The 16,469-nt window shown below is 48.5% G+C and overlaps 1 protein-coding gene across 2 annotated transcripts in view; it reads right to left on the bottom strand.

Moving 5' to 3' along the window:
* tgfbr3 (transforming growth factor, beta receptor III) overlaps window positions 1-9,506 on the bottom strand; it is a 44,583-nt gene extending 35,077 nt beyond the window's left edge. The window contains exons 1-2 of one of the 2 annotated variants that reach the window (XM_086145149.1): window positions 9,303-9,506; window positions 6,131-6,273 (exon numbers count right to left, since the gene is read on the bottom strand). In XM_086145149.1, the coding sequence (XP_086001275.1) occupies window positions 6,131-6,191 (61 nt within the window). In that variant the 5' untranslated portion in view covers window positions 6,192-6,273; window positions 9,303-9,506. The remainder of the gene's footprint in view (window positions 1-6,130; window positions 6,274-9,302) is intronic. The other variant, XM_086145157.1, reaches the window with a different exon arrangement.
* Between the last annotated feature and the right edge of the window lie 6,963 nt (window positions 9,507-16,469).

Below are 16,469 nucleotides of genomic sequence, written 5' to 3' on the forward strand. Positions count from 1 at the left end.
CTGGCAGGGGTGTTGACAGCTGGCAGACCTCAGACGGCCAAGATTTACCGCCGACTCGTGCATGAGTCCTGAAGAAAGGCTTCGCTCGGTCGGTCGGGAAGGAAGCGACGCGACGGGTCGCCACATCCCCGCCGCCATTGTGGTTCTGAGTCGGCAGAGCGATCGTGACGCCGGCGCCAGGGAAAGCGGAAAGCAGCGGCGAACTGGGTTCGGACGAGTACGCGCAAATGTCGGTCACAAGACGAGCCGCTTTGCGACGTATACATCCTTCTAATCCACCCCTGTTGCGTTGTTTATTACGTCATTTTCACACGAGTTGCTGTCGAAACGGGGCTTAACCTGGACAGGTCAGCAGTCAATCGCACAGTCAGCTGTGACTCATCTGGAGTCCGAAATGAACATTTTCCTTTTTCCCCTCATCCGTCATCAATTTAGTCATTTCCAAAATTCAGTTGTGTATTATTCATCCTGGTAGTTGTGTCACTCAGTGTGTGTGTGTGCATGCATAAGGGGTGTGTCACATCAACTATCTCCTGTTTCCTGTGTCACACACACTCAGCACTCAACTCTATTCTTACCCCCCCTCCCTCCTTTTTTCAACTCAAAAGTGGAAAGTTAGGAACGCGGGACCGCTCCCAGGGAGGCACCCCGCGTTTGTCAATATAGCCGCCTCCTGTCTGCGCAGAGATAAACACCTCGGACACACACACACACACACACACTTTGTTTCTGTCCTAGCCGTGGTACCCGGCCAAGATACGGGTACAGGAAGTGATGTCACGCGGTGCCAGTTAGGGACAAATCAGATATTCCCACAAAGCCATTTCCGAACATAAACAAACAGAGAACCCCCCCCCTTCCCCTTGTGTGTGTATGTGTGTGTACACTAGCTGCATGAAAACTCAAAGCAGACACACACACACACACACACACACACACACTCTGGTACAAAAATAACAGAGGGCAAATACTCATTCCAATAATGCAAATCTATAATAAGACCATTTTAATTAGAGTAAATATTAAATAATGCAAAGGGGCCTCTCTTTTCCAGACCCCCCCCCCCAAAGGAATCCTGGTTCCCATATGAGTCGGTGGATTAAACCAATCCTCCGGCCCCCCCTGTTCTCCAGCACTGTTCCCATGGACCGCGGGCCAGGCTAACCAGCGGTATTCTGCCCGCTCCTGTTTTCCTGAGGGGTTTTAGAACGGACCCCCACCCCTCCCCCGGTGTTGACATTAGCCCTGCCCACCGACCCCTGACCCCTCCCCCTTCCGAGCCACTAATACAGGAAGCGAGTAAAGCCTTTTCATAAGGGTAGCGCGAGTTCAACTGGCCGGCCCTCGCCGATGACGAGGATTTAACTGTCGGCTGTGAAACGGGGGGGGGGGGGGGGGGGTCGCTAACTCCTCCGTCAATGTGTCAAATCCAAATGGATACACAGGCAGTTGGGAACGGATGTCAACCGTGTGGGGTGGGGGGGGGGGGCACGCTGCCCGTCTCCTGCACGCAGCTTGAATACTGGTTGCTATGGCGAGGGGGCGTCGGATGATGGGGCTGGACAATCGATGAAGTAAAAGGACAAAAAAAAAAAAAAAGGAGGGGTCGTCCGCGACAACCGTCGCCTGGACGGGCAAGAGGAACTCCCATCATCGTCCACATCCTCAACATATCAGGTCCATCATCCCAGAGGATGCTAGCACATGCGTGAAACTACATGGCATGCAGCGATACTGAATAAACCCGAATTATCTACAGATTATCCAGCCCGTGGAATAATAAGCGGTGACACAGTAAATGCACCGCAAAGCACATGTGTCACGTTATAATGGTGTTATTAACGTGTTATTAACTTGTTATTAACGTGTTATTAATGTGTTAACACGCTATTAACAGACGTCACTCCGCGTGTCGCTAAAACATCTGTCACTGTGACGACGGCGGATTGAAATCCCCTCCGTGTTCGGCCCCGTGCGCATCTGGCTTAGGGCGCACCAGGGGGCGCTGCCACCGGTTCCCATGAGGGCGCGGGTGTAAAGTGAGAAAGCTGGGAGAAGCCGTGCGTGCACGTCTATCTTGACGGGCGCTGACAAGTGCTGTCTGGACCCTGACTGTCAAAGACGCTGAGGACGGGGTCGACGGGGAGGGGGTGCCATCTTGAAACGAGAACCGGCTGTTCTGGTCTGGGATCGGCGGGGCGGGAAACTGATAAGAGCAGCTGACCGGCGGCATCACGTCGCCATGGTATCACCCCGGGAGGTGGGGGAATGTCTTAATTAGGACACGCGCGTGTGTCTTTTGCGTGTCTTCGTAGCTCTGGATTAAAAGGCGTTTCTTCAGACGACTCCTCCACAAATGGGGGCGCCTCCGTCTCTCAGCTGGACTCGGGGCGGTGGAAACGCAGAGCAGAAAGTGAAGAAGGTGAGCCCCGCCTCCCCTCCCTTCGCTTACCCCGGGGGAGACGGAGGGGGTGCTGACGAAAAGACGCCACCTGGAAATCTTCATCTGGCTTCTCGGCTCAGGACTGTTTTGCCAGATAGAGGCCGTGACCTCGCAGCGTGACGGAGAGGCCCTGAGATGAAAGACCCCTCGACAACACGTTGGTTCTTTTTGGGGCGCTTCTGAAGGTTATCTGGCAAGGAGGGGGGGGTGCGATCATCTCCCCATTACGACGCTCTCCTTCTTCAGTGAGGTCATTACTCTCCCCCTTTTTTTTTTTTCCTCTTGTTGTCGTCTTTTTTTCTTTTTTTTTTTCTAAACACAATGGAAAAGCGCACGCCGGCCCCAGCTGTCTTCCATTACTGGACCGCTTTACACGCCTACTTACTGGAACTATGGAGGGGGTGGGTGGGGTTAAGGTTGGGGATGTGTGTGTGGGGGGGGGGGGGTTTGAGTAAGCGGCCTCCTAATGTCCGAATAGATAAGAGGACAATCAGGACGATTCAGGCAGTGTGTGTGTGTGTGTGTGTGTGTGTGCAACCGTTCGAGAGGAGTCATCCCAAAGAAGTTGGTTCGCAGCGTGTATCTCAAACGGGTGTAAAGGAGGCGGCGCCATTACCCCCCCAACACACACACACACACACACACACACACACACACACACAATGACAGCGGGCAGGCAATTATGCACACACCGGACTCCCGCCGCTGTGTAAACACCCTCCCACACACACACTTTTCCCCTCGAACCCCGCTGTCTCAGCTCTCTAGCGCCCCTGGATGGGTGGGGGGGGGGGCTACGGGCTTGGCGTGATTTGCACATGTGGAGCGTGTCGGTTCCAACCCCCCCCCCCCCCCCCCCCCCAAAACCTCCAACCTCACCCTGGACAACCGGCCTCCTCATATTACAGCGGTTGCACAATGCATTCTGGCAGCCAGTCCCCCCCCCCTTCCCCTCATTTCGCTGGCCCCGAAAAGCGCAGTGTGAGAGAAGATGGACTGCGGTCGGGTGGGGGTTACGAGGGGTTGGAGGCTGCTTCGCAGTGACTCTGGTCTGCCGGGATTATTCGGAACAGAGGGAACGTTGTTCACGTTCTTGTGAGGTTCCATGGTCCCTCCGTACGGCCCTTTTTCTCTCCGCGCTGCGCAGAACAATGCGGTTCCGCCTTAAGAACTTTCACAACCAGCATTTTTTTTTTTTTTTTAACCCTCCAGGGCAACTGAGTATTCAACACTCACTTTTTGTAGTTTTTTTTTTTTTTTTTTAAATTGATTTAAGCAAGTACTTAAAGAAAAGAAAAAAGAAAAAAACACAAGCTGAGCAAACAGTGTTTCCGCCAACATTTGGAGGGGACGTCCAATTCTCGTTTTATTTTGAAAGGTGGGCCCGATGTCAACCGTGCGCCTGCTTTTGGTGAATATGTAAATGAGATATTTCTGCGGTGGCGTGAAGCCCCAATAAAAAGCTCAAAAAAAAAGCGATGGCTGTCCCCGGAGGAGACGGAATCGGGCAACCTCGACGAGTGATGGAGGTCATGGGTGGGAGGGAGGCGGTGATAAGAGGCCTGAATGTGAAAATGAATAAAAATCTTTGCTTGGAGCCAATTTAAAAAGAGGAGTCCCGTGCGCCAAACTCCATTCAAAAAATATAGGTTTTAAGAGAAGCTCAATCGTCGAGAGGAATTCAGACGTGACAGACCAGGAAGTGGCAGCTTTTGCAAACCAGCATTACCATTTCGGCCCCTTCTGGGTGGTTCTGGTTCCACAATCGGGATTAAAAATCCCCGCTGGGCGGAGGCGTTTTGTTTTCTCCGAGCGGCACCCAAACGTGGCGTGTGCCGCCCGGGTGTGGATTAGCATGGCAAAAATAAAGTGAGTTCGTGCAGAGCATCAAAACACTGGGCCAGCGAGCTGCATCAAAACAGAGCATTAAGGATCTACTTGGATCTACGTGTGTGTGTGTATGTGTGTGTGTTGCTGACCCGTGACACCCCCGAGTTTAAAACAACATGTCTCTAAGGGAGGTGATTTCGCCTGGGCGGGCTGATTTGTCCTCCCGGAACCACTGCGCTCGGCCTCGTGGCCCCGTCCTTCATCGCGCTCCAAGGAGGAGAATTTTGGCTCCTTCGTTGTTTTTCTTACTTTCTTTCTTTCCGCCGAGCCACCAGCCCGGCGTTGCGCCTCCGGTCGGACCAGCATCCTGCCAGGGGTGGCGGCCCGGCGCGCCCGGTGCGCTTCCACTCCGGGGAAAAAGGACATTTGTTGTCCAGAACGTAAATATCTATCCCCCCGTGAGGCGACGCAACAATGCGTGGTGGTGTGCGGAAGGAGGAGGAGGAGGGGGTCCTCAGACGGGCCACTATTGTTTTACAGATCCTGGCATTGTGGCGGAGAACCCGCAGAACTCTCGGAGCCAGCGCCCCCCCACAGCTGTGGTCGGGTTCTCCCGAGGGTGGAGGGAGGGTGGCGACGGGGTTGCGGCAGAACTCTGAAATAATAAGTTGCGGCAGCGATCGGACTGAAGCCGCGGAGGACGGCGACTGCGCGCCTCCTCTGAGCGGGTAATTACCCCGCCGGGGAGCAACACAGGAAGTCAGGGATTAAATCTCGCGTGGCGAAAAAAAACTTGCCAGGCGGCAGAACGTCTCGCTGGACGGATGGCGGGGCGACTCGGCAACGGAACACCCGGGGTCTCCGGCCAGCGACCCCGGATCAATACTTTTTGATTTGGTATCTATAAATCCATTTCAAATCACCACTGTTTTTGTTTTTCACAATTTCATTGATGGCGTGCCAAGACGGGCCGTGGTTAGAACCTAACAGGAGAAGGTTATTCTTGGTTCTCTCTTCTTCACCATGTTCTCGCTGTGTGGAGTCACCGCGTTCTCCAGCCCAGGTTCTCTGTCTTCCTTTCACAGTCCAAAAACAGTCTAGTTCCCGGAAGACTGGCCCAAGGTGTGAACGGTTGGATGTTTATGTATGATTGACAGCCACCCTTCCCAGCTCTGACTGTCCATGTGACCGGCATGGTCAGAGGTACTCAGATTACTTTGTGTTCGTGCAGACTAGCAGCCTCGGCACTGGCACTACAACTCAAATAAAAGTACTCAAAAATTACTTTGTCTTGAGCGTTGACGAGGCAAGTAATCGAGATTATTCGGACAATAGTGCGTCACAGTTTTTTATGCGAAATCGATTGAGGATAATGGATTCTGATCGATATTTTGACGAAGCCACGAATGGGTTAAAAATGATTTGACAATAAAAAAAAAAAAAGGCTGCTAAACAGAGTTTCCACAAACTATCAGGCCTGAATCATGAGATCCTGGGTGACTCATCAGCCCCCACCTCCCCCCACTGGGACAGTGACATGCTCCCCGGCCTCACGTCGAGCGATTCCCCCCAACTGAACCCCCCTCTGAAAACTGCCCGCCCTGTGACGCTGCCTTGCTCTCCTCCAGTCAGGCCCTCCTGCATTCTGAAACTCAACATGTCAGCAGTTCCTTAAAAGTAAACTCCCCCTCCCCTTCCCATTTTTTTTTTTTTTTTTTTTTTTTTTACTCACTAGTATGACAAGCACCGTCTAGAAAGGCATGCCGGGAGTGACAGCGGAAAATCCCGGAAAGGGGGAGCGAGGGGGAGCTGACAGCGCAGAAACAAACAGTCGAAGCATGCCGAGGCTTCGCTCACCTGCGGATGCCAGGCGGCACATGGCGAGCAGGAAGAGGGGGGCCACGGATCCCCAGGCCATTGTTTGGAAGGGGGTGGGAGGGGGTGGGGGGGGTCGAGGTGGTCTTCCTCCTTCTTCTCGACGGGGCGGCGTCGGGATCCGGCTGCAAAGAGAGGGAGAACAGGAGAAAGTGAATGGGGGGGGAGCGCAGCGGCGGCGGCTGAAGACCCCCCTCCCGCTCCCTCCAACACAACCCGCCTCCCAGGAGGAGGCCACAGCGGCAGCGGTTTGGAGAGCAGGGGATTAATTTGGAGGGAGTGGGGGTTAATTAGAGGTCAAGCATGCTTGAAATGACCGCGACGCTCACACACACCTTCCAGAAGACCCCTGCTGCGGGGGATGTGGAACGCGCTGGAACAGGCAGCCAATTACGAGCTCATTTTAATTGGGAACTTCATGGTACGGGGACATTGGTACGCTCCGGCGGGGCAGCGAGCGAGCAGCTTTATACATTTAAGCGGAACCCCCTCCACGCACAGCATGACAAAGACAAGACAAAGGCTAAGATCTAGCAACAAACCTACCCCAATTAATTTTTCGCGAAATCCAATGACACGCCCCGATCAAGAGCTAAATGTGGCTTGTTCCGTGTCTGTCAATCAACAAGTCCCATCCTCATATTCTAGCTCAGCTAGCCATAGCAGCTAAACTCCTGCTAGCAAAGTTAGCACTCCATCAGGCAACCGCTCAATCTTCTTCTGCATGGATTCTTTCAATCTTCCCCTCAGAGTACAAAAAGACCCTAAATTGTACATATGTGAACCTTCTGCTGTCTCTTAATGATTGACAGGTGACCCCGTGAGTGACAGGTCACCCAACCAGGGTTAAACCCCGCTTCTCACCTCAGTTTCAGCTGTGATTGGCTTCCCCCAAAATCTTAAATTGGGCTGTTCAAAAAGCATTACGAACTTGAAAACAATGTCGAGAAAAGCGGGATTAGCACAGCGCTCACGGATAGAATCGGTATCATTTGTTTACTTGATGGACCTGGACTGTACCAACTAGATACACTATGTGGTACGTACATATAAAAGTAGTCATCCTCAGACGAAGCAGCGCCGGCGGCCCCTCACACATACTTCCCGAAGCAGGAGGAACAGATGTGCTCCTCTCTGACACCAGGTGAAGCCACCGGCCAAATAAAGAAAAAAAAGTAGGAAAGGTGCGCAGCCCACCCCTGCCCCCGCCTCGCCCCCGCCCGAGGACAAAAGGCCCTTTCACTCGCCGCCAGCTGCCGGGTCTGGGAAGTCATTTTGGGAGGATCGTGACAAATATTACACTTTCAGCCGGCGAGGCAGAGCCGGTGCCCTCCGCTTGATTTACGGCCTTCCTCCACCTTGGCGTCCTTCCTGTGCAAACTGATGCCGCTGCTAGGAAAAGAGGATTTTCAAAGGCCCGAACCCCCCCACCCCGCAGTATTTGTGTAGTTTTTTACTACGTCCCCTGCCGCTTTTATGTGTTACTTGTTGAACTGCACATTATACCACATAGGTTGTACTTCACCTTTTACTGCATCCTAAGTAGTACCGTAACCCACATGATTGACAGGCAAGTCGTTTTCTTCGTCAACCAGAACGCCAATGTCAGAAAACGAGATCAGGGGGCTGATGATGTCATCCAGTAGACATCTTTTTTTTTTTTTTTTTTTTTAAATGAAACTAAAAATCAAGGAGAAGATTGGTCAAATTCATCGACTCTCTGCAAAGGGTCCGCCCACATGCACATTGTCCTCGCTGTGAACCTTGATAATCCACACTAAATATGACATTGTTTTGGTTCTGGGCTCCAGCCTTAAAACCCCCAAATTCGTCCTGTGCGCATGCACACACACACACACACACACACACACACACACACATGCACACCTTCCGCGGCGCTGCTTCTGTTGCAGCAACACTCAAATCACCTCATGTGACTCCTCCTCGACCCTCAACCCGTTTAAACCTCCACTGCTGTTCCAGCCCCAGAGGTTCTGGAAAAGACATCAGAGAGCCCATGGACCTGGTGTGCATCGTGCACGCACACACACGCACACACACAGCTGTGTTCACCCCATGTTTAAATATCAAAGTTAAAACAATGTTATTATATATTTACATGTGTTGCACACACACACACATATGCATGCAAACGGACACACATGCACACACACACACAGCTACATAGCTCAAAAAACCCAGTTATAACATGTTAACACGTGCCATTTGATGCAATCACAAAGCAAGTACACACACACACACACACACACACACAAAAGCACGGTCACGCTGCCAGCATCGGACTTGTCTGACACACTCCTTTCACACTCCTCCAGATGACCGATTAACGGAGCTGAACCAACCCACCAGAACCTTCCTCTGACACACACACACACACACACAAACACACACACACACACACACACACACACACACACATACACACACACACACACACACACACACACACACACACTCGCTCTCTCTCTCTCTCTAACCGACCTTATCCCGGCGGACTGTCCTCCATGTAAAAAGAGTGTGCTTTTATACACAATAAACACTTTCATCCGTGTGCGTGTGTGCGTGCACGTCACTTAAGTCACCAACACCCAGAAACCACTCGGATGATCACATGACCTCGACTTCAAACATTAACCATGCACACATGATTTTTTGTTAGTGACAGCCAAAACACCGTGGGACACCGACCCACGCTTACGTCACTTATTCTGAATGACATAACACATTAACCTAATTAAATTGTCCAATTAACGGCCACAATAATGCGTTATTTAGTGCATGGGGGGCGTGTGTGTGCGCGCAGATGAGTTTTTGTTCGTCAGCTGTAAACTAAATAGTTTTATTTTGCAGGAAAAAAAAAGAAATCTCGACTCTCCGGATGCAACGACGAGATTCCGCGGGATCACGTCGTGCGGGGATCGGACCGGAGCGAAACTTAACGGGAACGTTCTCCGCAGCGGGATTACCGACAGCGGCCGTTACAGTTACAAAAAAAAGTACTACGAGTACTTGCGGTACTACGAATGAGGAAGAAGACGAGGATGATCCGCCGAGAGGAGAACCCTCATCCCGGTTCCACGGAGAGGGTCACGCAAAAACACACAAACAAACAAACAAAGAGGGGCGGGCGTACCGCGGGCTCCGGTGGATGCGGGTCCCGGTTCCGGCTGGATGTTCCGCTCCACCTCACCGGAGGACGGCTGGGGTTGCTTGCTTGATTCTCCGCGGGCTGTTTGTAGTTGGTTGTTGTTGTTTACTTGTTTGTTTGTTTAGTTTAAAGAGCGGGGAAACGGGTCGCCCCTCGCAGCCAGCTTTCGCTCGCTCCTCCGTGCGTCCTCCTTTAAAAGCGGGGGCTTCTTCTTCTCCTCCGGGGGGCGGGACGGGACGGGACGGGACGGGGCGGGAGGGGCCGTTGCCGCCGGCCGGAGGGGTTTCCCAACGCGCGGAGCGGGGCCTCCTCCGGGACCCTGGCGCGCGCACACACACACACACACACTCACACACACCGTCACTAATTAGCCTCGCATGGCTAAAGCTAATGGAGAGTTGGGGAATGAGGTGTGGAACATTCGCCAATACGCATGCGCACATAAACGCCCCTGATTAGCCTCACCTGGTTAAAGCTAATGGAGACTTGGAGATTACACACACACACATACACACAAACACACACACACACACAGACACGCACAGAGTTTCATTTCACACACACTGATTCGTCAACTAAAAACCTCTTTATTTTACCATTAATAGGCTAATAGGAGTATCTACAACACCGCGCTTATGAACAGACACACACGGGCACACCTGACGCTAATTAACGTCACATGGTTAAAGCTAACAGAGAGTTGGAGAATCAGGTGTGGAGTACACACGCACACGCACACACACACACACACACACACACACACACACACAGTCCTTTAGTCCTTCAACTAAACACCTTTTTTACCATTAATAGAAGTATCTACAGCACTGTGCTTATGTACTGTGCTTATGTAAGGTGCGTGTGGACACACACGCTAAGTAGCCTCACTTGGTTAACCTTCTCCAGGCAGATGTAGCAGATTTGCGACAGCCAATTATCAGATTTTTCCTGCAACTACAACTTAATTTGAGCCTGAGAGGGTTAAAAGCTAACGGAGAGTTGGAGAATCAGGTGTGGAGTACATGCACACACACACACTGCACACAAACACACAGCTCCTTCAACTAAAAACACATTTTTTTACCATTGATAGGAGTACCTATAATAATGTACTTATGTATAGACACACATGCGCACACCTGACGCTAATTAGCCTCGCCTGGTTTAAGCTAATGGAGAGTTGGAGAATCAGGTGTGGAGTACGCACACACACACATACACACACACAGCTCCTTCAACTAAAAACACGTTTTTACCATTAATAGGAGTATCTATAATACTATGCTTATGTACAGACACACACACACACACACACACACACTTGACGCTAATTACCTTCACTTGGTTAGAGCTAATGGAGAGTTGGAAAATCAGGTGTGGAGTATGCTCATAAGTATGCGCACACACACATACAGCTCCTTAACTAAAAACATATTTTATTTAGAATTAAAGGGAGTATCCATAGTACTCTGCTTATGTACTCACACACACACCTGACATCATTAGTCTCACTTGGTTAAAGCTAAAGTAGTGTATCCCAACCTTTTTTGAGCCCCGGCTCATATTTTACATTAGAAAAATTACACGGCACACCACCAAATAAATATGTCAAAAACATTTTTTTATGAATTAGAATGAAACCTTAGTCTCAATTTACTTAGTGTGAAATCTAATATATCTAATATCTGTAGATTCATGAAGTTGCAATGCAAATTTCCCACTAATGTGCAACTTTTCCAGAACACTTTTTTCAATGTCTAAAGACATGTTATCAATATGTCTGAAAATGGTATTATTTGAGAGAACTCTGGCTATTTCTTTTACAACGCCAGAGCCGAGCATTTCTTCTACAATGATTTTGCCAGCAGGTAATAATAATGTTTTGCTACAGTGTGTGGCTGTTTGGATTTAGAGATGAGTTCAGCAACTTTGTAGCAAGCTTTCACTGCTCTCTCACTCGTCTTGGTAGTTTTCAACAATGCTGCCTGTTTGTTTACGCAGATACAAGTACTTTTTATCTTAAAAATGTATCACGCAAAGCATCACTAATCACTCTGATACACTGATGCACAGGTTAATTCACGACCCGTTGCCATCGAATGGGCACGCTGCCCACATAGACATAGGAAGACACATTATTTGCGTTGGATAAATAATTTTCGGACCAATCAGGTGAAAGTGGGCATTTTTCCACGGCACACCTGATGATCTCTCACAGCACACTAATGTTCCGCTGCACAGTGGTTGGGAAACACTGAGCTAAAGGAGAGCTGGAGAATCAGGTATGGAGCATGCGTGCACATGCACATACAAACATACATACATAGTTCTTCATTTTATCTACGAACACACACACACAACACAGCTCCTACAACTAATAACATGTCTCATTTACAATCAAAAGGAGTATCCATAAGTCTCTGCTTATGTACACACACACAAACACACACACACACACACGTATACATAGAAGTTTTTACATTTTTTTCCATTTTTATTGTAAAATGATTTAATGAGTTATACTGAAATCATGAGGGCAGTGGTTAGCACTATCTCCCTTACAGCAAGAAGGTCCCATTCTGTTTGGAGTGTCCATGTTCTCCCTGTGTCTCACGTTCTCCTTTCTCTGGTTTCCCCCAACAGTCCAAAAACAAGCAGCAAGGTCATTGGAGAGCTTAATGGTTATATGCTTAATGGTTATATGTCACTATATAGCGTGTGACTGAGAGTAACTGGTTGTAAGTCACGATTTGACATGTGAATGAGAGGGTGAATGCTTATTTGTGAATTTATTACATGTACTTTCAGCCGTGACCACTACAGGCTTGTTTTTACAATGCTTTTGCTTACATGTTAAATAAATGGGTGAACCTCAGAGGTCACACTCACCACAGAAGGAACCCATGGAGCGATCCATCTCCCTGTGGACATGAGACGGTACAGTCCGACAGCGGGTTGAGCCGCTCTGCATGGCCCTTTGACATCAGATAGTTCAGGCAATGTTTACAAGACGGGCATGAATATCTCCGTTGGGGGGTTGGGGGGGGGGGGGGGGGGCAAAGGGCAGGGTTTGACCTGGACGGGTCAGCTGTCAATCATCTAGAAACTTCCAATCATTCACCCTCTCATTCATAATTTAAGGTCTTCAATTAACTTCCTCTGTCTGTTTGTTTTTTGGACTGTGGTAGGAAGAAGGAGAACCTGGAGAGAACCCAAGCAGGAGGACATGGAGAGATCCTTTAAAGAAGAACAGGGAGCCTTTTAGTTACTTTCTAAGAAAAAAACACTATGATTCATTTGAATTTCTATTATATAAAATCATATAAATACAAAGACTGTAGATCCCTCCTCCCTCCCACCAGACCCTTTAAACCCAAACTAATCCCCCCCCCCCACTTGGAACATCCAAGTGTTCCAAAGAATATCACTGCCTTCCATGTTCCGAGGCTTTTCTACATTTGTTGCATTTTCTCCAAAACGGCACAGGAAATGCACTCTTTCAACTCGGTGTTAAGTAATTGACCTTTTTATCTTTTTATAACCCCCCCCCGTCTCCCGCTTCAGGGTGTTCCACCCATGTGCATCAGGTGGAACCAGATATCTCTTGAACTTGTGGCTTGGTTGTGGCTCCATCCACACCTCCAGGATTTAGACTGCACCCGTCCACTGCCGCACCATGACTCAACCGGCAGGGTTAAAAAAAATAGAATGAAATCAAATTAAGAAAAAAGGAAAAGCCGGAGTCAGACTTCCTCTCACCTACAGGCCAGATTATAATGTGCATGTCTGCGGACGGCGGGAGGACGCCGGTCGCGGCGGCGGCGGCACGCCACCGACACAAAAAACAACTTTGGCAATCTTGAGGGTCATCTGTGCTCGATCTGCGATGCCTTCAGGGCCAACGGGAGCCCGGCAGCTTTCTGCCTCACACCGCTAATTTGAAGTATTTGCAATACTGTCAGCGATTACAGAGTACTGTTAAAACAGTATAATTTCGGGTCTGATGAAAAACTCTTTTTTTGCCTTACGCGTGCTCAGACACACACACACACACACACACTAGACATGATAGAGGTTTTTTAAGAGCCCCCTCTGGCCCAGACGGTGCTCGTTCCCCAAGCCGTCATGATGTAAGCAGACATTATCTGAAGGTCGTCCAGAGGTCGTTGCAGAGCGTTGAGTAACCCAGACGTCTGGTATTCCGGTCGGACAAGTCCTCTATTTTCAATCTTCAGCCTTTCTCTGTCATTTCTTTCATTGTTTGGCAATTTCTCTGTCATTTCTTGCATAATATCAGAAATTATCCTGTTGTGCTGAAGGACATTTTTAGGAAGTCAATCACTCCCAACATCCCAATTTATCCCAAATAATGTTTGGAAAGCAGTGATTTTATTTCTGAAAAAAAAAAAAATGCTCATTTTTGGGGTAGTTTCTGCCAATTTCAATGGTCATCTCAGGTCATTTTTGTGTTATTCATTACACAATTGCAGGGATTACTTTGTTGCTTTCAATGACAATTTTAGGAAGCAATCATTTTTAGTAATTTTCTGCAACTCTGGAGTAAATGTCATCAAGTGTTCTGGATAATCCAGGGAATCATTTCAAAGTGGAAGCTGGGCAGTTTAAAACCATTTTAGTCATCTTTGTGTCATTTCCTTTTTAATTTCCAGGAATATCAAGTTTATTCCCAAAATATGTGAGTTACTAGGGGATTATTTGCTCAAGTTTCTGTCCTTATTTACAATTACAGGGGATTTCTTAAATAATTTCAGGGATTATTCGGCTTTTATAGACATATTTTATCTGCAAATTACCCGTATCAGAGACAATGGATTTTCAAGGTATGTAATTTCTTGTAATTTTCTGATTTTTGTTCCGTAATTTTCTGCATTATTTCAGGGATTATCCAATTGCTGTTGAGGATATTTACAAGAATGCAGTCAGTTTGGGATGAGTCTTTCATTCCTTGGTCTTCTTTCAATATTTCAATATTTTGAAAATTTACCGCAAAATCTCAGGGAAATTATTAAGAATATTTTCTTGGAAGCACAAGTTTGGAATAAAATTATTAATTTGTGGTCTTTTTTTTCAGTGGCATGTTGGTAGTTGCAGGTAATAACCTGAGTCAGGGGTGCTAACCTATGCTCCAACATGTACACCAAAGTTGGAACAATACAGCCCAGAACTGGCAGGTAAAACAAAAAGGAAGATAACTGTAATTCAGAAAACAGACACTTGCCAAAGCTACTTTCCGTCGAATCGCAGTGAACTCCATTGGGTGTTTTAAAAACCTGCTCTGGTACCCTGGTGCGTGCAGAAGCAATATAGACTGTTTTACACAAATCAGCAGCCTGATGCGGCGAATACAGCATCCCTTCTGTCCAATTTATTTCTGATTAAAACTGTGATGTCACCAGATGTGACATGTGACCGCATGACATCATCAGTGGGTCCATCTGCAGACGAGCAGATTTTTTTCAGTTTGGTTGATAAATCACAACTGGCACCTGCCCCCACAGGCTACCGTTCCCCGTGCTAAGCTAACTAGCAGCAGACGGGCGTCCCGGCATCGTGCTGCATTCTTTTTCAACGCCTCTGTATCAAAATTCATTTATCCTCCACAGATCCGGTCCAACAACGGCAAGCAATCTCACAATATTTGGCTTTCTAATCCCCCCAGTCGTGCATTTGCATTATTTACATTTTAGCTGCCTTTCAGTGCTGGTCTGAAAACAATATGCCCCCCCCAAATAGATCTCCGCAGCGCCTAGAACCATCTACCGAGCGATCGCGCACGGCGCCTCGCTGGGGGAGCACCGGAGAACGAGGCAACGCGCCGGCTGGGTGCCACGCCAAATGTCATCTCGCTGATTTAGCGCTAATGAGATGGCACCTGTGACAAGAGGGAAGGAAACTTTTGTTGCGGGTGGGGGTGCGGGGTTTTGGGGGGGGGTAACACACGCGCACGTCAGAAAAAACAACAACAACAACAACAACAACGACACACACTGATGCGCCGCTTCTGAGGGTTGACAAGGAAATGCTGGCAGGGATCAGATTATTTTACATCTCATCCATATGCATGGATCAGATAAAGTGCTCCTTTTTGTTTATTGACACTGCCGGGGTTGTGGAAACAGCCGAGATGAAGCGGAGCGGGAGGCGTAGCCGCGCATCAAAGACGTGACGCCGCTTCACGTTCCATTAATGTAACCTCCGAGGAGGTGTGTGTGTGTGTGTGTGTGTGTGTGTGTTGTGGGGGGTTGACCCAGTTGATTGCGGCGCCTGTCAAACGTGACGCGCAAATTCCGGCGAATGTTAGCGCGTGTAGCAACAAATGATCCTCTGGGTCTGCTTTTTGGATGACAAAGGTTCACATTAGCATCATTTTCAGGAAAGAAACTGCCACGTCTAGCTTTTTGGTTTTGCTAACTTCCTGTCTTTGGAGCGTCAGGTTATGGGGTAGGGAGTAGGTGGATGGTTGCTATCAAAAAAAAAAGCTCTGTCTGCTAGTTAGCCTAGCTCAGGGAGCAGTAGCCGACAGCGTCAGCAAACGACCATCCTTCTTCCCCGGGTAACTAGTCGCTTCGCACCCGCTGTAGCTCTGCACAAACTTTCGTTCATCTAAGTTGAGAGGAAAGGAAGCCTAAGCGACGGTATCGTGCTGACTGGAGCTCAGGTTATTTTATCTCTTGACATCTGCGCTGCTTTTCTCCAACAAAGCATTGCCTGGTCCCATGAAGGATACCTAATCTTCTCTGAAGGTCGATGAAGAGACACTCCTAGTGGCCACAACGCCTCACATTTGTTTTATTCTTCTTTGGATTTCAAGAGGGTTTTCTTTACTCATTACAGAACATCTATTATGTTATCTAATTGTTATCTAACAGTCACAATAAAAATAATAATACATGTATCATTATTAGTACTGTTACAATAGTAGTAAAAAATCAAAAATATTTTGTTTCAAAACCATTTTTGCTGATTTAAACTCTTGGGAAATTTCTTGCTTATTTCCTTCTTTTCGTGATTTCTAATTCTCCATATTCTCCGCAGGGTGCAGTACCTCAAATGTCCACCGGGGGACTCATGGATTTCCTGGTCCTAATGTATTTTGCATAACTTCCAGGAAACAAAAACCTGTTGCGAACG

Source organism: Fistularia commersonii, chromosome 1 (genome assembly GCF_037954325.1).
Source record: "Fistularia commersonii isolate RoL2024-O1a breed Wild chromosome 1, RoL_Fcom_v1.0, whole genome shotgun sequence".
NCBI lineage: Eukaryota > Metazoa > Chordata > Actinopteri > Syngnathiformes > Fistulariidae > Fistularia > Fistularia commersonii.